The sequence below is a fragment of the Protopterus annectens genome, chromosome 1.part1, assembly GCF_019279795.1.
Source record: "Protopterus annectens isolate FY-2018-M chromosome 1.part1, PAN1.0, whole genome shotgun sequence".
Classification (NCBI taxonomy): domain Eukaryota; kingdom Metazoa; phylum Chordata; order Ceratodontiformes; family Protopteridae; genus Protopterus; species Protopterus annectens.
The window spans coordinates 1,294,621,362-1,294,645,763 of record NC_056726.1 but is presented as its reverse complement, the minus strand read 5'-3'; the positions used below and the strand labels follow the sequence as shown (position 1 = coordinate 1,294,645,763).

Sequence of the window (24,402 nt, the reverse complement as noted above, 5' to 3'; positions counted from 1 at the left end):
CACAGAATTACCTGCTGTGCCCCCTTCTGCCGAAAGTTTAAGGTAGTTATCACTGCTACCAGACACTCTACAATCAGTTACCCTAAGCCCCTTAACAAAGGGTGTCCAATTATACTGTGCAATATTAATACCAACACAAATGGTAGTAGTTGACAAAGACAGCTAGGCCTTCAGGAGTGGCCCACAAAGTGTCACCAAATAAATATAAGCACTCTGAAAGGTTAGATACTTTCTAAAAGGTCCAGCCACAATAAAAGTTTTAAATATATTTAATAAATAATAAAAAAGAGCATGAAAATACTGAATAAATATTTACAGTAAACCAGAGAATTCAAATCATAGGAAATACTGAAAGCACTGATGGACAGACTCAGACAGATAAAAAAATAGTTAAACAAAGCTTCACTATATTTTCCTGACTGAATCTAGAAGAATTACTATTCCCTACTTACTTAATAGAGCAATGCAGGTGACGTGGCAAAGGGTCCTTCTTGTTGTCAAGCCCAAGACAGAATACTCAATACTGAGAGCTTTCCCACTGTAATATCTAAAACATAATTTCCAAGATGGCTGGCAGAATGACCTCATCTGGTCATCTGATTCTAGGTTTTTACAGTATCCCCCATTGAAGCTGAAACTGGCATTTAATATAGAGAGCTACAATACACATCTAAATGTTTATGGTAGTGCCCTGGAGCCATGAAACAATTACAGTACTTCCCTTCTTTACTGAAGCTAATAAACAATGTCTTCTTCCAGACCTATCTCCAGTCCTACTCATCACTGTGGGATGCCATTTTAATTGTTTAACAGTTCATTTACACTTCCCCTTATTTTCCTTAAAGCAAACTAGCTAGCTGATTAACCTCTGCTCTTCCAGGGTCCTTTGCTAACATATATACATACATACAGTCTCACATGTATTTTCCTTCTCAGTCCAGCAGAGCCCACAGCTGATACACTTTTAAACACTAGCAACTTTACAAATATATTTTGATATTCAAATGCCATACATTTTTAATACATTTGTAACACAAGCATCTTGTACATATCAGTTTGATATTTAAAGGATATCATTCTTTACAAAACTCCAGCTAGCAATGCTTGTACTAGCCCATATCATCACAAGAAATATCCTCCTTAAATAAATCAGTTCACTATGATTAATTGTGAGAAAGAAAAAATCCCTTCCAAGCCTGTCCAAAACCCTTCACTCATTGTATGGGTGAAGAAAGACAGACTGGGACTGAAGAGCAGGATCCCGCCTCAGGATGAGCACAGAAATCATGTAATCCATCTTAGGAGGCTGCTTAGACAGCACAGTCTGGCAAGTATCTGAATATACAATTTGCCTTTCAATGGCAAGGACCACAGTGTCTGAAGTGTTCCATGCTCTATTTACTACAGCCTCCATAATGTTGACAAGGTGAGGAACAACAAAGGATAATTGATGAGACCTGCAGGCTTCCTATAATCACTTTTTTTGACAGGAAGGTCCCAGAGGGAGCCAGTTGCTGTCTTCTCTCATCATATGTAGGATAGCCAAACTGGTACAGCAGCTGATACTGCACTCCATGAGTTTGGATTGCCCACCCTTACTGTAAATATGATATGTGACACTCCTCCCAGTCCTGTCTCTTTAGCTCATTCTATCTAATGCAGAGATCATTTGGAAGGCCAAACTCCTTAGACCCTTAACCTTTAATGATCTTCTGGTCCTGCTCTCTCCCTTTTTACTTTATATAATAATAAAAAAGACACCTTATTCAACTGCTTATATTGTTCTAATTTGTGTTTCTTCCTACTACTGTGTTACTTCATCTTGCTTTGTTTTTTCCTGCTACTTGCTGTCTGTTCTCTAAAGTGTTCAATTGCGTCTTTTTTGTTGCATTTATTACTGCTTGTTTATAGCCTGTCTAAATTGTTAAGTATTATTCTAAGCTCTTAGTTTTGGTTTAAGCACTTGGGCTTTAGGCCCACCCCTTAGATCTCCCTAGCCTTTCTCCCTCAGATTCTGACAAATATGAATGGACAATTTCCTACAGTTTCTCCTGCCAGTCTAGTTGATATGGGCATCCTGAGACAGTGTAGCAACTGCCTCATGTACACAAACAACCATCTACTACTACCACCTAGGAACACAATCTGTGAGAAATGCAACTACATTAGGAACCTAGAGTCCAAGCTCTCTCCCTCTCAAGCCAGTATATCTGAAAGTGAAAGAGTTGTCAACACAATCACTACACTTCAAACACAACATACACCTACATATGCGGAGGTCCTTCATATAAACATACCCAAACAAAGGAGACCTCCGAGACAAAAACACATGCAATCTCCACAGCCCTCCACACCACATACCACAATAGTGGTTGTGAGGCACAGGTGTGTGGACTAAGGAGTCACCAGAAACCCAACATATTAGTTATAGGAGACTCCATTGTGAGACACACAGATGTGCCTCTCACCATGCTAGATAAGGAGAAAGTCACGGTTAGTTGTCTGTCAGGTGCCAGACTCCACCATATCACAGTCTCTCAATAACAGGTACCGTTAGGACTCTGTCATAATCCATGTTGGCATGAATGACTCGAGATGTACCTCTCTGGACTATATGAAGGGAGACATGATTGAGCAAGCTGATTGTGTGTCCCAGACAGGTATGTCCCTAGCCTTAAGCAGCATTCTGTCATCACCCAGAATGATGTCCCAACACAGATAGAAAATGATCAGCTTTAACAATTGGCTTAGTTTCTGGTGTGATTCCAAAGGGATCCATACCTAACAGCCTGGGAAGATATGATCGACAGACCATGATGCTTTTCCATAGATGGACTCCATCTGTCTCACCTGGGCTTCAGGCTTCTGGCAAAGGCTCTTGCCTCCCCCGTAGTGCATTTTTTAGGAAAAGTGATGAGGTTAAAAGTACCAACATAAAAATTTCAACAAAATACAAATTAAAGATCATGCTGCTAAATGCTAGGAGTCTAAACATGAAACTGCACTCATTGCAAGAATTCCTATTCCTGGAAAATGCTGACATCTGTGCAGTCACAGAAACCTGGTTCAAAGCTGTGGAAAGCACCCCAGCCTTACCTGGTTACTCATTCTATCATACATTCAGACCCCAATCTGTGGGCAGTAAAGCCAAAGGAGGTGGAGTTTCAATATACATTAAAGACATACACAAGGCTGGTAAAACAATATGACATACAGGAGACGCTCTAGGTACAGTTAACATTGACAAGACCCCTATTCAAATCATAGCTAGCCCCCAAATCTGACTAAAGATACCCAATCTGCCTATCTGGAACTGTTCAAATCAAATCTATCAAGATTCAACCCTTTACCCTGATCCTGGGTGACTTTAACATCAAAAACATAGACTGGAAGAACTACTCATGCCAGAACACAAATGCCCAGAGATTCCTTGATTTTGTCAATGCAAATGCCTTGGAACAGCTAGTCAATACTCCCACAAGGGGTGATAATATCTTGGACTTGGTATTAATCAACATGAGTAACCACTGCAGCATCCCTATAGTACTACAGTATCATCCTCCCTGGCAAGATCCAAACAAGTGGTCACTTTCGAAGTCACCATCTCCCCCAACCCCCTCTAGCTAGGATCAGGCATAAAAAATTCTCCAAAGTTGATTACAGCCTCCTGAGGGATGGTATAAACAGCTTCACAGCCCCATCCCCCTCTGTTGGAACTGGCACCAATATCCAAAACTACACCAAAGCACTGTACAAGCATTTATATAGATGCATGGAATCAGGAATACCCGACAGGACTAAGTCATCCTCTGCAAGGAAGAGTAAACATGTCTGGTGGACATCTGCAATAAAAAAAACTCTAACAATAGGAAAAAATGCTGTCCAAGACCAAGAAGGAGCAGGTGCCCAATTGGAAGCAATGTCTCCCTAGCCTGAACAAGCAAATAAGAGCACTAGTGAAATTCTCCAAAGCAAACTTCAAGTCCAAATTGGTCACATCTACTTGAGAAAATCATAAGGCCTTTTTCACATATGTCCACAATCTCAAAGGAAGCACCCTGATCTGTTCAGAACTGTATACAAATGCCATAGATATAACAAACTTGATGGCTGACAGATTCAGCAAAAATGTTACCCCTCTGCCCCCCATCAGTAAATCAGGATATCCCCAGTACCTGACCCCTTTCCCTTACATCTAGGGAACAGGTCATCACTGCTCTCTCAAAGGGAAAAAAATACAGCTTCTGTGGGACCTGATAACATCCCAGGCTGCATCCTATGTGAACTCAGGCAGGAACTTGCAGCACCATTAGGCACCCTATTCAACCAAAGCCTGACTACTGGCTTCATCCCAGCTTAGTGGAGGACAGCCACATTCATCCCTTTACACAAAGGTGGAGCATCCATCGATATGGGAAAGTACAGACCCATCAGCCAAACTAGCCTGACCTGCAAGGCCGTGGAATGGATTATCATGGACCTCATTAACAAGGACATTGGCAACCTCCAAACACTTAATCTCACACAGTTTGGCTTCATCAAGGGGAGGTCATGTCTGCTAAATTTGGTCGGCTTCTTTGAGACAGTCACCAAAGCCATGGATGAGGGAAAGACAGTGCACACTGCCTACTTTGACCTGGCCAAAGCCTTTGACACTATTCCCCACTCGGGCATAATAAACTCGATCAACTAGGCATCAATCCATATGTTACCAGAAGGGTAGCAAATTGGCTCACTGACGGAAGCCAACTCAAGCAGTAGACCCATAACAAGCGGTGTACCCCAGGGTTTGGTCTTGGGGCCGATGTTACTTGGAATATACTAATCTGAGGTGCAGACCAAAACCAGTGGGCTATGGCGGACTAAGTTTGCAGGTGACTGCAAGCTGGGTGCTGTCATCAATTCCCCTAGTGATGTGGACATCCTCCAAGAGGGTCTCACTCAGACAAATGACTGGTGCCAGAAACATGGCCTCATGCTGAATACCAAAAAATGCATCATCATTCCCTTTGGGGAGAGAGATGTCCCCACAAATTATCACATTAATAACAATGTTCTAAGCACTCAATCAGTCATGAGGGATTTGGGCACCCAGGTTGATAGCAACCTCACTTCTGACTACTATGTTGCTTCCATGGTACAGAAAGCCTTCTACATAGCCCACCTTCATAAGTAAGGGTATCTCCTCCAGGGACAAGGAGGTCATAACATCCCTGTATTCTTCCCTTATAAGGCCCACTATTGAGTACAACATACCTTTCGGCATGTACCTTGCAAAGCACATGCAGCAGCTGGAGAGACCACAGAGGTTTCTCACCAGGAGAATCCCGGACCTCAAACATCTACCATACACAAATAGGCTAAAAGCCTTATCCCTCTACTCAGTTTCATACAGACTCCACAGAGAGGACCTCTGTCTGGCATACAAGGTGATCATGGACCCCACCTTGATGGGACTGCGGCATATCCACAAGTCAAGCTCCACTCGAGTAACCCACATGCACGGCCTCAACCTGGTCTATGACATCAACAAGACTTGTTGGTGGGACAGCTTTGTGTCCCAGAGACTCCCTCATCTATGGAATAGACTCCCTCTCCACACCAAGCAGAATACCTCTTTACCCCTTTTTAAGTGCAACCTACATAACTGGATGGGAAAAAGAAAATATATCCCAGGGATTCCACCCATGTCCCTGCTGGACAGGGGCATTGGATGCTGATTTGTCTAAACATGGGCTAAACTCTTGGCTAGGCTTATAAAGGCCTCAGGGCCAATAGCCTAGTAACCTCCTATGATCCTACACTGTGCCATTTAATACTGCATTATCCAATGCTGGGCAGGCAGCTGCCGGATCAACAGGGGCATTGGGTGCTGATTTGTCTAAACATGGGCTAAACTCTTGGCTAGGCTTATAAGGACCTCAGGGCCAATAGCCCAGTAACCTCCTATGATCCTACACACTGCCATTCAATACTGCATTATCCAATGCTGGGCAGGCAGCTGCCAGATCAACAGGGGCATTGGGTGCTGATTTGTCTAAACATGGGCTAAACTCTTGGCTAGGCTTATAAGGACCTCAGGGCCAATAGCCCAGTAACCTCCTATGATCCTACACACTGCCATTCAATACTGCTGGGCAGGCAGATGCCGGATCAACAGGAGAACAGAATAATCATCACATGAACTAACACAGAATCCAAATAAACCAACTAAAATAATATTAAGGCAGACAGACAAGCCTGTCTTGAAAGAGACAAAGTGGAGGCAACATGGGAGTGTTGTCAAAAGAACAAGGAAAGTGATAACACACTACCAGCTCTGATCCACCCAGCATTATAGGGGCCAAAACTGGAAGACCAGAATCTAATGGCAATCCAGCACCTTGCAATGCAGAAATCATGGATATATGAGAAACACAGGTCCAGAAGAAAACTGAGAATTACAGGGAAAAACTTGTTCCTTAATTTCTTCCAAATGTTACTCTGAGTTAGAAGACAAATAAAAGATAAGCAAAATCAGTTTCAGAAAGCACAGACGTTTAGTCAAGGTAATGTAAAAGAAAGAAAGTTAAGTGCAAGTCACAACAATCTCAGTGCTTGGTCGACTGTGCACATTAGCAATATCGCAGAGTGATGATGATCATAATACTAAGGTTTATTTGTGCTTTTTTGCAGAAAAACAGTAAACATTGTAAACTTAAATGTTGCAGACTTTTTCAGAGTGTTGCCTCTTCCACTACATACATTCTTGTGTGCAGTGTAGCTGCCTAAATTCCAAAATGTGGGTTTTCTCTACCCACAAGATAGGTTATCAGGCATTCATATAGATTTTCATAGGTTAAAATATATAAAAATAAAATAATAAAAACAGCCGCTACAGCATAAAAATGCAACCAGGTTATCAGACATTCATATAGATTTTCATAGGTTAAAATATATAAAAATAAAATAATAAAAACAGCCGCTACAGCATAAAAATGCAACCATGTCCCACATTAGTTGTATATAGACAAACAAGCTTCATTGCTAAATACTGGATGGCGCAGTGGTAGCATTGTCGCCTCACAGCAAGAGGTTCTCCAGTTTGATTTTCAGCTGGGGTGCCTCCTGTGTGGAGTCTGCATGTCCTCCCTGCATTCGTGTGGGTTTCCTCCGGGTGCTCCGGTTTCCTCACACATTACAAAGACATGTGTCTGTAGCATTTCTCCCCAGGCATCCACTGAAAATTGGCTTCATTCCAAGTCAGACCTTCCTGGTAAACCAATGTTAAATAAATAAAATAAATTTAAAAAAATACAATTAAGTTAAATCTAATAGTGTATTTCAGGACAAAGTTAATACAGCAGGTACTTCAAATTCAAATAGGATTTTACACCCATATATATTCTGATAAACCCATTACAGCAGGTCTGTAAAGACTTGCATTACCAATCCGTGCTAATGCTATGCAGTTTTGGATTTGTGGCTGGAACGGTTAAACAACACAAGATGAGAGTTACTTCTCACATAACATTCATAATAAAGGAAATATTTTTTGCTTGCAAAAAATAAATAAATAATTTATAAAATGACATTTCTTGATACTAACTGCGTCCTTATAAACTAGTGCAATCAATTGTTTAATTATTATTTCAAAAAAAAAAAAAAAAGAAAAAGAATGCATTTCGTTCTACAAAATTATGCAACTCAAAAGTTCACTAGCTGAACATATGAGAAACATGTATTTATTTATTCATCATTTGTTGAATGTCAAGTCCGACTAGGACAGAGCCTATTTTCAGAGGAGGCCCAGGGAGAAATGCTCCAGACACATATTTGTGAAGTGTGAGAAAACCAGAGTACCTGGAGGAAATCCATGCAAACACAGGGAGGACATGCAGACTCCAACACAGAAGGCACCCCAGACGAGAATCGAACCGGAGAACCTCTTGCTGTGAGGCAACAACGTTAACCACTGCGCAGCCAGAAAAGACAGCATTTTTGAATATATGCAAGAGGTATGTAAAGTAGCTGAAAATTTCACATTTGGAAAAGGGCAGACACATTTACTTGGATCTCAGAGTGTAAAATAATTGTGCTAGTAGCATATAAAGGCAAAACACACAATGAATTAAAGAAGACAGGTTGAACTAATAGTACATTAATAAGCTGTAAGTGACAACAAAGAATATTTATAACAGCTTACTGCCAAAGGCCAAAATAGGTGCCTAATTAAACACAGAGGAAAATAAAAATGCAAAAACTTTAAAAATAGGACTAGAACAAAATGATGCAAAATAAAGTAATACGATGGAAGATGCTGGAGACGTGTCCAAAAAGTAAATATATCGGCCACTGCACCAGAATGTGTGTGGACGTCAAAGCTGCAGTCAAGTTTAAGGGGGGGACCTTCAAAACTGCATAAATCTATTGGCAAGATCTGTGCAGTATTACCTTGCCACTACATGTTTGCATCCGTAATGGGGAATGTAATTTCAGCAATTAACATGGCACAAACATATGCACAAATGTAAAAAAGAAGAGACTTTGAAGGAATGCAAAGAAATCAATATGCCTAAAGATTGGTCAGAAAATCTTTTTGGTTACACTGCAGCAAATGTCCACACCTGTCATTTGGAAGCCAGCAATACATCTGGTGAATTAATAAATTCCCAGCAGGGTATACTACAAGGATAGCCTACTGGGATGGTATATAATGGCTTATTTATGAGACTGGCTTTGTTCTACTACACAAACTACATGAAGGTATAAAGAAATACAGAGACAGAGAGAGAGAGATGGCATTTACTTCATGACTACCCACTAAATCTGCTTATAATTATGTACATATAAAGAGGAAGGCACTGAAAATCAAAATCAATAAATAAATAAATACATTTAATTAAAATATCTATGCGCCACCAGCCAATGATCACTACTTTCAGCTCACAGACGAATTACAATAGTGACCCTTCTTCTGGTAAATATATGATGAACGTTGAGTGAAGGGAAATAAGGTGTCATGGTAAGGCTCACAGGCTGTTATAGCTATGCTATAAAAAGTAACAGAAATCATCTTTGTGGATCCAGCAGATTTATATTACTTATAACAAATGCTGTCATGCAAAGGGAATCTAGGAATGACCCACTGGTGACTTAGTTATAAATGAAAGGCAAAAATGGAGCTAACATTTTATATGTTGATTGTCCTGCTAAGAAACAGCGGGTTTTCATATACAATGGGCTCTAAGTACCTCCACAGCAGTAATTCCAACCACATTACATTTGAAATTCCTTACAAAAGGACATCATGTAGCAGTAAAATGAAATACTTCTCACAGCATAGTGTGCATTGTCCTGGCGGTGATCCAGAAACTGAAGCCAAAAGCTGCTATGGAATTCATATGATCCAGAATGCACTCCTTCCAAACCCACTGCACCCTTGGGAAATGGCCATCACACCACGGCAAAAGATTCATAGGAACAATGTAGGTGCCTTCAGAGACTTAAATAGATACATACTTAAATTTGCTGGGCTGGTGGCCATTTACAATGAGTGAACAGGTGATACCACTGCCAACAGCATTTGCAAGAAGTACTTTGCCCCCAAAAAAATCATTAGTAGTAGCTTTTCAGCTAACGTTGAATTACATTAATCCACTTTATATCTAATTAGCTGCCACCAAATCAATTCAGTGTAAAATTTGTAAAAAGGTTCAAAGAAACGGATGAAAGATAAAAAAGCAATTAGGATATGCCATTGCAATGTAAGCCAGAAGTTTAGTTTTTGCTTATCATAATGAATACACACAATGATCATCATGAGGTTAGCAATGTTATTCTTGAACAGAAATCTGCATTCCAGGCAGCACTTAAGCAAACAGGATATCTCGAGAAAAGCATACAAATCTTAGATCCAGTATTTAAAATGAAAATTTCCTGCAAAGTCTTACCATAGGTCAGAAGAGCTGTCCAGAGATGACAGCATTAGAAAACTGCAGATCAGGAAAACTGCTTCAAAGTTTTGGCATAGAAAAATACATATTCAGCAACTTTGGTCCCCAATATAACCAGGCCTTACCATTTTGAATCAATTTGCAGTTACTACACTTTTTGGCTATAAGGACACCCATGCAACATGCCTGGCTGGCAGAAAGTTGAAAAATGCCAGGCTGATGATTCAACTCTGTATAGTCATTCACCAGAATGTTACCATTTGTCTCCACTTCAAGTTGGAAGTTTAAGGCAAACACAAAAGTTGATCATAAAATGCATGAATTTAAAGACCTGATTAATATTGTGAATCATTAGCTAAGCAAGCAGCAGCACAAAAAACAGCCGAATCTGTGATACTGCATGTCAGAGAACTGCTGCTGTTCTCAGGAATTATTACTAAATGATTATTATAGATCACGCCTGCTACAACAGCTGACCCTGTTCTGAAGTGTCAGGATATTAACCAATATAAAGCAAGGCATCACTTCAGAATGACCGATGAAACAAGAAATGACCCTGCATTTTGGGCAACAGAAGCAGACAGAACTCTGCAATAAGAAACCAAAGCAGAAACATCCACATCAGCTTTAAACAAGAGGCAATCACATCCAATTAAAAACAGAAAAAAGTTTGAGGTCACAAACACAGGACTATGACATACTGCCCAAATCTTTAAAATACTTCTATTTAGGTTCTCTGCTAGGTGTGAGGGAGTAGTCTTAAGTGACCAGTTGTTAGAAGTAGCAGTTTTGTTGAATAAGTTAGTCAGATGTAGAACGGCCATGCAAATGAAACCATCCCATCCCAGATGGCGGAAAAGCAGGCAGAAGGTGAACAGTAGCCTAGTGTTCTGGGCAACAAATGTTGTCACTTGTCAAAGACTGCAGGTGCCAGGGAACCACCAAAGCATCAGCCCCAGTCTTCTTATTTTCTATTGCCAACCACTATATTAACACCTTTAGAAATGCCTCTTATACTTTATAAAATCAGCTGTAACGCTCCAAAAACAATGTTGTTTTTAGAAATGTACAAAATCCACTTCAAAAGCTCCCCTCCACATTATAATATCTAACTAGTTATCGCCGTACTACTACGTTAAAAATAAACAGAAGCTTCCATTTTATAGGAAACACAAAAAAGATAATATTTTATAGGCAGTTGAGTTATATTTTAGCCAACCTATACTTTCTGCTGTTTACCCTGGAGGCTAGGACACTTGTTCATCAAGCCGTATAGAAAGCCATCCTGTTCAGGAGTTCAAGGTGTCAGCAATTAAGAACAGGAGCCATGTAGGATTGATGATGTGCAGATGTAGCTGGTACAGCCACCCATGGTTTATCAGGGATGTGAAATGGAGGAATATATTTTGCAGAAACTTTAATAAGGACATGATGGCTTCCTATGTGGGACTAATGAAGCTCTTGAATGCCTTAGCCCTGCCAATCACACATAATGAAGCCAAAGATAATTAACCATGGGCATAGCTTGGTGGTTATAGAAGGGTACCCACAGGATTTAATAGCACCTGCACTATTAATGGGGTTGCATTATGTGCTGGACCAGAGAATAAAGATGTTGCTTTGCTCCACAGAATTAGTTGAAGGTTGTGCGTTAGGCCAGGTAAGCCAGCATGTAAAACTCTACTGCCAATCATTAGCAGACCGGAGTTTCGCTGTGGCAACCCCTAACCGGGAAAAGCCGAAAGACACATACATACATACTGGATGGTGTGCTTTGCTGACATCATTCTGATCAAAAGGAAAGCAAAATAAAATACATTTTAATTGCAGACTGCCTTTTCAAAGCAGAAACCTCTTGTTAAAGAAGTGATACATAAGCATTATGAATGTACATTCCACTTACCAAAGCTGTTTTCCTCGGCCATTTGCTTTTACTGGTATTTCATCACACCAATGTGCAATTACAATGGTAATAAAAAATACAACACGTTATAACCAAACTATTCTCTTCCTGCATTTCCCAACTCCACCACCACTACAACATTATCATAATTCTGAGACGCTTTCTTGTAAAAATTGAAGAATTAAGACTGCCTATGTACATGGAATTTGGCATTTACTCAATAAAGCTTGCATTGCTCTTAGACTGTATTACTAGCAAACATCTTTGTTTTGTGCTGGGAAATTGATTTTATTGTAGCATTGTTTTTAAGACATGCTACAATTATAGTGAAACTCTCATAACACAAAATTAGACTTAACAAATCTCAAATATAATAAATGAGATTTCAGTCTATGAAATGGAATCTCATAGGTTGGTACTAGGCTATGAAATGGAATCTCACAGGTTGGTACTAGGCTATCAGCCCTAGGGCCTATACAAGCCTAGCCATAACAATTCCCTGGCTATTTCTTCCCACACTATTTACTTCCCTGGACCCCTGTCTAGCAGGGAGACTGATGTGATCTCCGGGGTGAATTTCCTTTCTCCCATCCTTATCGTCAAGGTTCCTTTTGAAGAGGGCAAAAGAGGCACTCTGCTTGACATGTATGCACAGTCTATTCCAGAGTCTGGGGAGTCTCTGGGTCAGGAACCTATCCCTCCAGTATGTTTTGTTTATTGTGATGACAAGATTTAGATCCCTGAAGCATGTGGCCCTGAGGGATTGGGATTTCATTAAGTGTAGCATGTCTAAAACTCTGGGTTTGACATGGCCTTGTATGTTAAGCAGAGATCGCCTCGGAGTAGATGATATGCAACAGAGTATAGCTAGTGTTTTTTTAAGGGGGTCAGTGTAGGGCATCTGCTTTCAGCTTGTGATTCTTTTACTGAGTATTTCTGCGGCCTTTCCAGTTGTTGCAGATGTCTTGAGAGGTACATACCAAAATGGGGCACTGTATTTTCTAATGGGTCTAATGAGGGATGAGTACAATGGGACAATGACCTCCTTTTTTCTAGATGAAAAGCCCTCAGTGATGAGGTGTGCCACATAGAAGGATTTCCTGACTGTTGTGGTGATGTGGTTATCAAAGGTGAGACCACTGTCCACCTGTGTCCCCAAGTCTCATTGCAATTTGGGGTTTAGTGTACTGCCACCTGTGTGGTAATTCATGGGTACATGTTTTTTTTTCCCAAAGGGGAGAACTATACATTTCTTGGCATGGAGCTTGAGCCCATGGCTCTGGCACCAAGCATCTGTTTCTGTAAGGCCCTTTTGTAGAGTATCCACATCACTTGGGGTTTCAATAATGGCTCCCAGTTTGCAGTCATCTGCGAACTTTGCTAGCCAGAGTCCTTTAGTGTTGGCCTATACTTCAGAGAAGTAGATGCCAAACAAGAGCGGTCCCAAGATGGAACCCCGAGGTACTCCACTTATCACTTGTCTGGAGCTGGATTTGGAGACAGCTACTTATACAGTGTGGGTTCTGTTAGTAAGCCAGTTGGCAATCCATCAAGTGACATAGGGATTGATGCCCAGCTTAGTAAGTCTATCTATGATTCCAGAGTGGAGAATGGTGTCAAAGGCCTTGGCGAGGTCCAGAGAGGCTGCGTGGACTGCCTTACCCTCATCCACAGCTCTGGAGACTGATTCGAAGAAGTCAATCAGGTTCAGGAGACAAGATCATCCCTTCACAAACCCAAAATGGGTGGGGTCCAGTGTTTGAAGGTTACCAATGTCTTTACTTATAAGTTCCATGATAATACGTTCCATGGCCTTGCAGATCAGGCTCGTCAGACTGATGGGGTGGCAGTTCCCGGGATCCAACGTGGATCCCCCCCTGTAGAGTGGGATAACTGTAGCTGTGCGCCACTCAGTGGGCATGAAGCCTGAGGTGAGGCTATGATTAAACATGACACTTGAGGTGCCAGTTCATGTAATACACAGCCTGGGATGTCATCTGGTCCTATGGATGCTGTATTCTTAGCTTTGGAGAGTGCGTTTTTTACCTGTGTGGCCATTATTACTGGAATTTGGCAATCTTCCAGTATTGAGATGGGCCGTTTAGGGGTGAGAGTGGGGTGAAGTTGGCAGTGAAATGATTTGCCATGATACTGGCAATATCCTTGAGATCAGTATATTTAATGCCAGTCTGTTGTAGCTCAGAGCAGATCTGAGCATTGCCATTTAGATTCTTGACATAGTTATAGAATGCCTTATGATTGTCTTTGGAATCTTTGGTAATTTTAATGTCATTGCTTTAATAACTGTAAGTCAGTGGGCATGCACAGCCATGAAGCCAAGCCACACAGAAATTTGTTTAGCTCAACCACACAAGTCTTTCACCATAATGGAAACTGAGACAGTGGTGTGAATGATGCTCCAGGAGTTGACAACAGATGTGATAATGTCTTAAAACTTCACTTTTTTAGCTTATGTTTGTCAACTCAAGGAGCACTCACAATCCATTGTAAATACCACATATTTGTATACACTTAAGAACTTTGTTTCTAACCCAGAAGGGAAAAGAAAAGTACTTGTTTTATTTGAATGTTTGTTAACCAGGGTAAGTGGATTGATCTGAAGATACTTTTCAGCTACAACTTAAGTCACCAGCAATAGCCAACGTGCTGTAATATGACAAACTTTGAACAGTGAGACCTTATCAACTAAAAGTTTAAAAACTTGAAGTTGCATAAAACTAAACAAATAAAACAGCAAACCTCTTCCATTCTGCACAAACAGCAACACAGAGATTCATGAAATATGAAATCTACTCACGCCAACATCACATTTTGCTTATGCTGGTTTCGGTCACACCTGGAATACACAGCACAGTGGTACAATAGTGTGGCCTAGAATATATGGGATGCAGTCCATGAAAGATTACTAAATAAAACAGGAGGCAGCGAGCAGCAGACCATACAATTATAGAGTAAAGCCACATCAACCTCCATCTGCAGCATCACAGCATTTCACAAAGGATCCATTGGGGGGCCACTGGCCAAGGATGTGATGGTCACCTTAAGCCATGTGTCACTAAGCAATCAGAGCTATCATTTTTGCATGCCCACAGCACCATGTTGCATAATATGGCTATGTGAACTGCAAGCATTTAGTCCATACAGCAGCATTTAAAGGAGCTTTTTAAGCAGTCTGTTTAATAAGACATTTGGTTACACACTGCATATCCAAACAGTTCTGCAGTGTATTCAGATGGTAAAAGGTGTAAGCCATGTTGTGGCATTGCATAAATCATCACATTATATAAAGGCCACTGGGGCTGTTTCTAACATTAAACATTGTCTATTGTCCAGCATGGCTTAAGCTTGATTTGAACTAGGAAGCAGACGACACAATACAAACAAGAATTCGTTATCATTACCATTCTATATCCTTATCACAAGTATGAAAAAGACCAACAGTGCTACCAGTGCAAGAATGTGCAAGTCAGAATGACACAATCAGTATTATTTTCCAATAGGCACAGTAAACCGACAAGGTAGGCAAGCCTAAACAACCCAGTGTTAACTATGGCCCTTCAGGGACAGCAGTGAGAAGATATCCACATGAATGTACATACAAAAATTAATAGTTTTGTGTCATACTTACACCAGTTACTTGGAGCCTTTCATTTTGTTCCTTTCTGCTAATTTTGTGTAATGTGGCACATGCCTTTGATCCAGGTTATGATTGAAAGGGCCCTCAGTCCCATTTATTAAAACCTTTAACTGAGTAAATGAAATACAATAATCAACTGACAGAACAACCAAAGGCCTTTTAGATCATTTGTTAATACTGCAACTTTTATTGTTCATAGTGGGTGGAATATCGTCTTCCTGTACTCTATCTACACTCAGCTTATAACATTCAAAAATTGGAAGTCACGAAGAATAAAATTGCCAGATTTATCCTACTTGCTGACAGCCATGTATACCACTACAACATTCAAATTTACTTAAATTGTCTACGGATTACAGAAAGGCCTGCTTATACTGTGTGTGCATGTGTGTTGTTATATAAAATTCTAAGAAGAAGCTACTTCCTCTCTGAAACAGTCCCCAATCAGGGAACAGTCGTCCACCCTGAGGAATTCTCAGGAGAACGAAATATCACTCAGCAGTCCCCAATGTAAAACAATTATTGGATAAAAAGAGTGTTCAAACAGGCCCAACCCTTTAGAACAAACCATCAGCTAAAGCAAGGCATCAAGATACTGTTACCAATTTTAAGAAGTCCTTTTTGAGCACCTCTTCAAGGAAGTTGCTTTTAAAAGGTTTAGGGATAAATGGATAAACTCTTGAAAAGGCTTAAAATTCTAAAAAGGCTTACAGTCTCTCAATTATTTTCCTTTGCCATATTCTACTTGTGTTTTCTTCTTAATTGCTATACCTACCTTTACAATCTTTACTTTCTACTATTTTCTGACTTCTATTTGAATTTAAGGAAATTCCTCTTCAAATTTTTAAGAAATTTCATGAAACCAAAATGTACTGCAACCCAAGTAAATTTATAAAGTCCAATAAAATCTAAATGTGTAAGAACTGTAACATTCTGCTTTATAAAACTGTATAACTCTATAGGAACTTTCTAAAGTTTTCCAACTATGTTAACTTAACACTGTGTCAAACTTGAAGTGTACAACTTAAGATTACTTGCCTCTGGACACTACTGAAATGGTCTCTGGACCAGTTCACTTACCTGGTTAGCAAATAGCAACTAGATAAATAAAAATGCTTAAAGAAACCTATAGTATGTGTTCTTTGTTTTACTCTATATTCATCTAAAGCTTACAACATATTGATGCAGGAAAAAATGGATTTTCAAACATTCAAATCAATATAGCTAACACCTGCTTGCAAAGTAACAATTACATATCAGAAGCAAGTAACCTTTTAAGAAATGTGGTATACAAGGATTTTAAATCAATAACCAGTTTACATGAAAACTGTATTTTACACACACACACCACATTTGTGTTGTAGAAACAAGGCTTCCAGCCAGAGTAATGTTTAGTTTCCCTTAGTGACACTTTTTGAGATCTTACTTGACCTGGTTACTTGCTCAAAAAATAACTTTACAACTGCAATAGATTGAGTGAAGCTATCCATTTCTGGAAACCTTCCCAGTATAGCACTACAACATTTAGCACTGCATAATTATTTAAAAGAGAATCCAATAGTCAATATCTGCAAAGCTTTAGCACAACGAGCAGCACCAGCTTACAACTGAAGTAAGAGAGGTGTATACACTTATAAGAACAAAGCAACAGTCAAGCTGACAAAGTCCGACATGGATAGTGCCACCAGATGTAAGTACGAAAAGTTTGTAACACTGGCTAGAGGTGCTTAACATTTCTGCCTCATGCACATGCAGGCGAATGGAGTTGCATGCTATTCTGGTGTCCGTGTGGCTTTTTATCTGGATACTCCTCTTTCTTCCCACCTCCCTAAAACCATGCTGAGGGAACAGGCTTTTCTAAACTGTCAGGAATATTGCATTTACTTAATACTTAGTGGTCCAAGACATGGCTGAACAGGATTTGCAATGATCAATTCAATTACATAGTTAACAATAAAAAACAACCTCTGCTGAACAAGTGTGCATATATACATACACGATTCACTAATTTTACAACTCAATTCAGACTATGGGTGCAATGTATAATCCACTGCATAATGATGCATAGAGATATTTAGGAACTGATAAAGCCTAATATTGTTTTTTTTTTAATTTCTCCAAGTGTTTTGGGCATTCCTAAGTCAAAGTATTAAAGAATAAAGTTCATGAAATTAGTATTGTCTCAGTCTTTGATGTCAGTTAGTCGTGCTCTTTGCAGCACCCACAATGTGCCCAGTAATAACTACTTCTGCAGTTCGTATGGAGTTACATGTATTGTTAACATATCTAACTACGATTATAAATTATTTTTTATAAGACCCGTTGCTCCTACTACTATTGGAACTGTCTGGGTATCTTTCTTCCACATTGCTCTCACTTCTGCCTGTAGATCCTGATATTTTATGACTTTGGGTGTGGTAATTTCAATGATCAATACTACTCTTGTCTTCTTTTCTTGGACCACTACATCCAGTTTTCTACTGTGTGACTTAACCGAAGCAGACAAAGATGAGACAAATTTCCCACATGGTCAACAACAGCTAGTGAAATGTTCACTCAAATAACACATTTAATGTCTGTGGGACTGTGGCACACTTGTGGTGTTTAAAGAGGATAGTGTGCACTCTCTGTAGATACATTTAACTTGAAATACAGACTGGAGGACTTCTGTAACAAAGCTATAGATATTTAATCATTATATACAGTAATACTACCACATAAAGTGAGTTCAGTTCTGATGAGACTATTGAAAATTTCATGACAAAATAATAATACAGAGATAAAATGCTTCTTAGTCTCCTACTCTTTGCAGGAATACAGGCTAATGAAAGTGTGTAAAGGTGATATAATGCATGAAGATAACAGATACTGTGTCTTTAAAATCAAAGACCAAGAAATCAAAGGGTTTTTGCACCATCCCTGAAATCACCATTACAGTTTCTTCAAAAGCCACAATTTTGGAAATGTTTTTTATGAAACTGTTATTAGGTGATAGCCAACTTCTAGTGCTGTTATCACATGTTGAAGTTTTTTTTTCTTTTTTTTTTCTGTAACTTGCTTGCACACCATATGAGAAATGGAGCAAGATGCCCATTTCCACTACTGAGTGACTGGGACATTGCACATTTAAGTGAGAAGCATATGGTTATGATAAAACTCAGTAAGGTATATGAATGACAGATGAACTACACGAACTAGAAAATAACTTACTGTAACTTGGCAGGGCATAATAAATAGCAAAGAAGTCAATACCATGCAATACCACTGATAAACAATTTTATATATATATATATATATAGTCTACAACTGGCACTCTGAATCAGAAATATGTAGGTCAAGTACAATGTAGATATCAAAGTACAACAGGTCAAAATTGTCATACAATGATTCAGTATTAGGATGCCATATTAACCACAAAGCGCCAACAATCCAAGACAAATTAAGATTAATACCCATTTTCCAGATTCTGATAAAGGTGGATTCCATTTACACCTCACAAAGCTTATACAGCTTCTCTGTTGGAAGAGTGCTCACAGATTCTGCTAAGAACTCTGAAATTTTCCTTCATTCATACACTTCAGGCATATACATGCTGAAAACACCTTCCACATTAAATTACTAAAAAACACATTTCGGATTATGTTCTTCCTTGCAATATTTTTGTTCTCACTTGATCACAATACATTTCTGCTATCTATACTGCAAAAAAAAAAAAAAAAAAAAAAAAAAAAAACACAAATTTCTCATAATAATTGAGCACTTACAAAAGAAGAAGAAAAAAAAGGAAAAAAACATAACTAAAACCACAGATCAAATTGCTGAAAGTTCAGTACAATACAGGCATGACGAGATACGTGGGTCTACATCCTTGCAGTTAAGTAGAAGCTTTTATAACAAACACTACATAAACAATGAAATAAAATGTTGTTTAATGACTCTCTCTTGTCATTGATCTCTTTGTCATGTGTCTAGTAGTGGGGCTTCCTACCTCAATTGTTAACTCAGTACGTAATAACCATCTTACCTCATCTACATTTATTTTTAACTTAGTGACCAAATTAAAAATGTCTATAGTTTACCCTTATCTTTATGCCCTTTTCCATTTTCAATTATACTGACAGCTCAGTGAAGCCAATTATGATGTAAATATTTCAAAATGGTGAGACACACCATCAAAAATGTTGTACATACAGTTATTTCATAGGTCAAAAATCAAAGAGTTTGAATTTTCAGACAGGTGTCACAGCTGAAAGACAACAACAAAAGTACACACATGAAACTAATTTTTCAGAATTCACTGTAAAATCTTGAAAACCATGTGACACAGTTTTAAAAAAAGTGACATTTCGGTGTAGGCATATGTAAGTAACACAACCCTCAAAATAATACTACAAAATTGTTGGTGAGGTGGAGGGACAACCTAATCTTACAGTATTAGGCATACGAAGATAAAAGACCACTCTTCGGATTAACAGCCTTCTGATGAAAATAGCATGCACCTAAACGCCTCGTGAAATTCACAAGCATAGAAAATCAACACCTGACCTTTCACAGAACCAGGTGCTTAGTATAACTACATATTATACCAGCTATCTTTTTATACCCTCCTATGTCATTTCTAGTTGCCATCCTGCTCTTTCACTTTGCGCCCATATTTCAGCAGCACATTGCAAGTCACACTATTATACCAAAATGACTTACTTGTGAGGCTGTTATTTTATACAAATCAGACAGGCAGCAAACATGTTAGGCTTAGGGGATGCAGCTCCTAGTCCACTAAATTCATGTAAATAGATTAAGGAACAATATTTATTACTTGAAGAATATAAAGAACATCTCAAGAGTCCCGAGTTGTAGAAAAAGTGCAAATCTGCATCAGACCCTGCTTATCTCGTAAGTAGCAATGTGCTGTGGTATAGTGCTGCTACTTCTGTGATGGTCTGCTGTGCTCCTCGCTCATTTATTCCTAAACAGCAACTATTTTACATTTCAAAGTATGAAAACTATTTTGTGCAAGCATTAGTCTTTTATCTACCATGTTGAAACAAATACACTATTTGACTAATATCTGAAAAAAACTGTTTTATCATCTAAGAATAGCTTTTTAAAAACTATACTTAGACACTCTTTACAGACAAAAATACTACAAAACAAATCTAAACTATCAAACATCTCAAAACAGAAAACAAACAATCTCTGTTAAATAACAGAACAGGTTTCACTTATTTTACAGACAGACAGTTAACCCTTACACCTGCTGCAGAACTGGAAGAGCAAACTAACAAGTCCAAGAATAACATCATTCAAAGACTGAGCTGAATTTTCTTCTTACAACAGAACGGCATATTAAAGCATTTGCCATGTTTGAAGAAAAATTTACTGACCGTAACACAATAAGGGAAAAAGAAACACAATACATCTTAATGATTGCTAGATTAAGATCAATAGGCACTTAAAGTGCCTTTTCAAAAATATGTACTGCCTAAATGAAAACATTTTGTCAGCTTCATAACTTATGTAACAAGATATAATTAACCAAAGCCTTACAAACTTCCCTAATTACTGAAAATAAATAAAATTTCTCTAATTAAGAAGTAAAAGGTGGTAATATTGTACGAATACACCCACTTAACAGATCATGTTTCACAAATATTGCATTATTTATTCTTGCATAACTGTAGTCTAATGTCTTCCTAATTCTCAAATTCCACATTGATGTCTTCCAGACAACAGTTTGCTCTGCCCGGCAAAATAAATATTGTATTCTTCAATTTAAAATTTGTGTTTATGAGCACTGCAAAAAGAGAGAATTCAAAAGGAGCATTTTATCACATTATCTACAGGCAAACTACAGTAGCAAATGAGGTCAAAGGGAAAAAGATTTCATTTATAAATGAAGATAAACGCTACTTAGACAATGGTGACATGTTATACTTAAAATTACAGTACTTCCCAGGGAAGATGAAGACAGCAGAGACAGAACTAAAGAAGCATGGCAAAGAATCAAGACAAATAATCCATGTGCAACTAACATTCTGTAGGAAGAGTCCAAATTAAGCAAAGCAAAAACATTTCTAAATTACTGCCAGACAAGTGAACAGCACCCAGATTTTTTTTTTCATGAAATACCACAAGAACTTCAAAGTGCCCATAACATCTCAACAGATACTCTGGTACCAGGCACACTACACTAACTGGCATTCAGCATGAAACCACAATTACTGCTCTCTACTCAGTGATGTTAATCAGACTGAAAACACCACGTACAGGAGCTAAGGTGCGCCTCTCCAGTCCTCCAGGCTTGTGCAGACTTTCAAGTCTGACTAAAGCCTACTTACAAAAGTATAAATGTACTAATAAACGGAGCAGGATTGCAAACACAGAGTGTTTGTATTTGTCTAACTTCTTTACACCTTGTGACTTGTTGTTATTGTGACTTGCTATTACTCATAGCAGCCTATATTCTCTGTGCCTCCTGATCAGTTCCACACCATACAAAGAGTGGCACTGAATACTGTAAAGGAACAGCAATGTCAAACAAAAACAAAGAGTGGCACTGAATACTGTAAAGGAACAGCAATGTCAAACAAAAACTGAACTTGGGTAAAAACATATTTAGAAAAGTATGTGATGAGAATTTAATGCTTGTAGTATAATACCAAACAAATTTTGTCACAAAAGCTTGCAGTCAGAGGTATGAGGGTTGAGACAAACTTATTACTATTATAATTAATCTGGAATACATTAATGCCGGGATTATATCTATTTATTAAACAGTGATGACTTTGATTCCTGTTTATTATAATGCAAAGCTACAAAATTAAAAAATTCTTGATAATTACACATAAAACAATCCCAGAATGAATAGAATACCCCCTTCACAAAGCACTTAACATTTAAGATAAGATCATACCGTTGATGACAGACTTGAGGGCACATTTTTGCATGAAAATACAGGAGCTACGGATCCTTATGAGATACATTTAAACTAAATACATATAAGACACAATACAGGCAAATCAAAGGGACATACAATATTCATTTTTACTACAATATCTTGAATATTCCTTTAAAGTGAGGGGCTGGTCAAACGAAAATTCCCATGAAGGCACGGAGACATGTGTCAGATGTCCCACTATTAACAAAATGAAACTACTATCCACTAAAAAGCCTGCATGGCAGTTCATACATCCCATTACCTTAGTGACAACATTTCGGTTAAGGCCGGCATTCACCTCATAGATCCACTCCTGGCACTGACATTGGCTGGCATTTACATTTCCGCTGTTCTGAGAGGTTGGCACTTGAACTCCGGCTGTAGTGACCGTAGTAGTAGTTATTCCTTGTACCTGGTGGCCACTGTGAATAGAAGTCACTGGAAGCCCTGGTGTCTGTAGGTTAGAGCCACTAATTCCAACTTTGCAAGTGAATTTGGGGAGCGCAAGGAGGAAGGTGTCGGAATGCTGGCTAAGTCCAATGATGAACATCGGGATCCAGGTCAACAGTATGACTCGTTTCTGATATTTAGCTAGACCACCAAGGAAGGGCAACACACAGCCATCAAAGTCGTGCAGTACACTGGAAGAGGGTAGTTCTGGGCCCACTAAACAGCCATTCTCGGGCAACTGAGGAGCCGCGGGCTGCTGGTGCTCCTCGTTCGCTTCGGAAAGATGCCTTCCAGCCATACTGTCCTCGGGTGCAACTGATAATGTGGCTTTAATGTGACAACAGGGCAAGCTAGGAGACAACTGTTCAATGCCAGAAGCGCATCTGTTCTTGCCTTCACTGTCTGCACAGAGAACAAGGAGAGACAAAGAGTCATGAGCTGCAAAAAAACACACAATCCGAACTGAGCCCTGTATCCCACAGACTAGGGGCGTTTGTGACCCGTTTCCAGAACATAACTCGGATACCCGTAGCAGAAGTGAGAAGTCATAGTTAGGGGTAGCTACAGTACAACAACAATCCGAAACAAAGAATGAACTGCTCCGTTCACCATCTCAAAGCTACGTTCATTTAAAGGAGAAGGCAGAACCTACTGGTCCATTTATTTACCTAGTCGATGGCATCCACCGGCAGGAATTTCGCAAAACCGGTTTTCTCTCCACTTTAGCAACCACCTCCCTGAAGATCCGTTCAGAGGCACACCGATCTCCGGCTCCTCCTATCCCAGCTGCTCGATGCCTTCTGTCTCGAGAGTTACAGGTAAAACACCTGTATACCAAGTCACAAGCGACACTTCTCCGTGTAAGGGCGACAGCTGGAACGTAGCTTCATTTCCAATCAAGCAGACATGAGCCATCACACTAGGACAGGGAATGGGGGGATATTTTATTAAGTCATCAGATTTCACTACACTGTTTACCCGATTACACCCCAAACACTACAACTACGCTGACAAAGGTATTCCCAACCACTCCGGCTCCTGCCGGTATGATTTCGCTAAACGCTCCCAAGCCAACAGCAGTCTCCTCTGGAAGCACGCCAAGCTCCACCTCCGTGAGTCACCTTTGCAAACCACGAAGGCACTGATTGGCTTCTGCGTGAACTTCGGCTTGGAGTGGGTAGTTTGTGCTGCTTATTAGCCCGAACTAATTAGTGACGAGGTCTGTCAGTCAGGTGCGAGTATTGTTTCTATTCTTTTGGTGGTAGAGTTGTTTTTATACTGCCGTTGATCTTTTCATTAGCAGGCGGTTTATAATGCATCAAAAATACCGCGGAACCCTGAACAGTCCACCAGAGAAAATCTAGGTTTTTTCTTTTCTATGTACATAAAAGTAGTGATTTGTCTCAGTGAGTGCAGTTCTTCAGTCTCTTTCTCTCTCTGTATTACGCAGCACAAAATATTATACACAAAATAAATATACTGTGCGTGTGTGTCTGTGTGTGTATCTCTCTCGCTCTCT

General features: G+C 39.4%; 1 protein-coding gene across 2 annotated transcripts in view; it reads right to left on the bottom strand.

Annotated features, from left to right (window-relative positions):
- Positions 1–24,051, bottom strand: part of SLC22A23 (solute carrier family 22 member 23) — a 1,393,214-nt gene extending 1,369,163 nt beyond the window's left edge. The window contains exon 1 of one of the 2 annotated variants that reach the window (XM_044081567.1): positions 22,696–24,051. In XM_044081567.1, coding sequence (XP_043937502.1) covers positions 22,696–23,181 — 486 coding nt within the window. In that variant the 5' untranslated portion in view covers positions 23,182–24,051. The remainder of the gene's footprint in view (positions 1–22,695) is intronic. The other variant, XM_044081566.1, reaches the window with a different exon arrangement.
- Between the last annotated feature and the right edge of the window lie 351 nt (positions 24,052–24,402).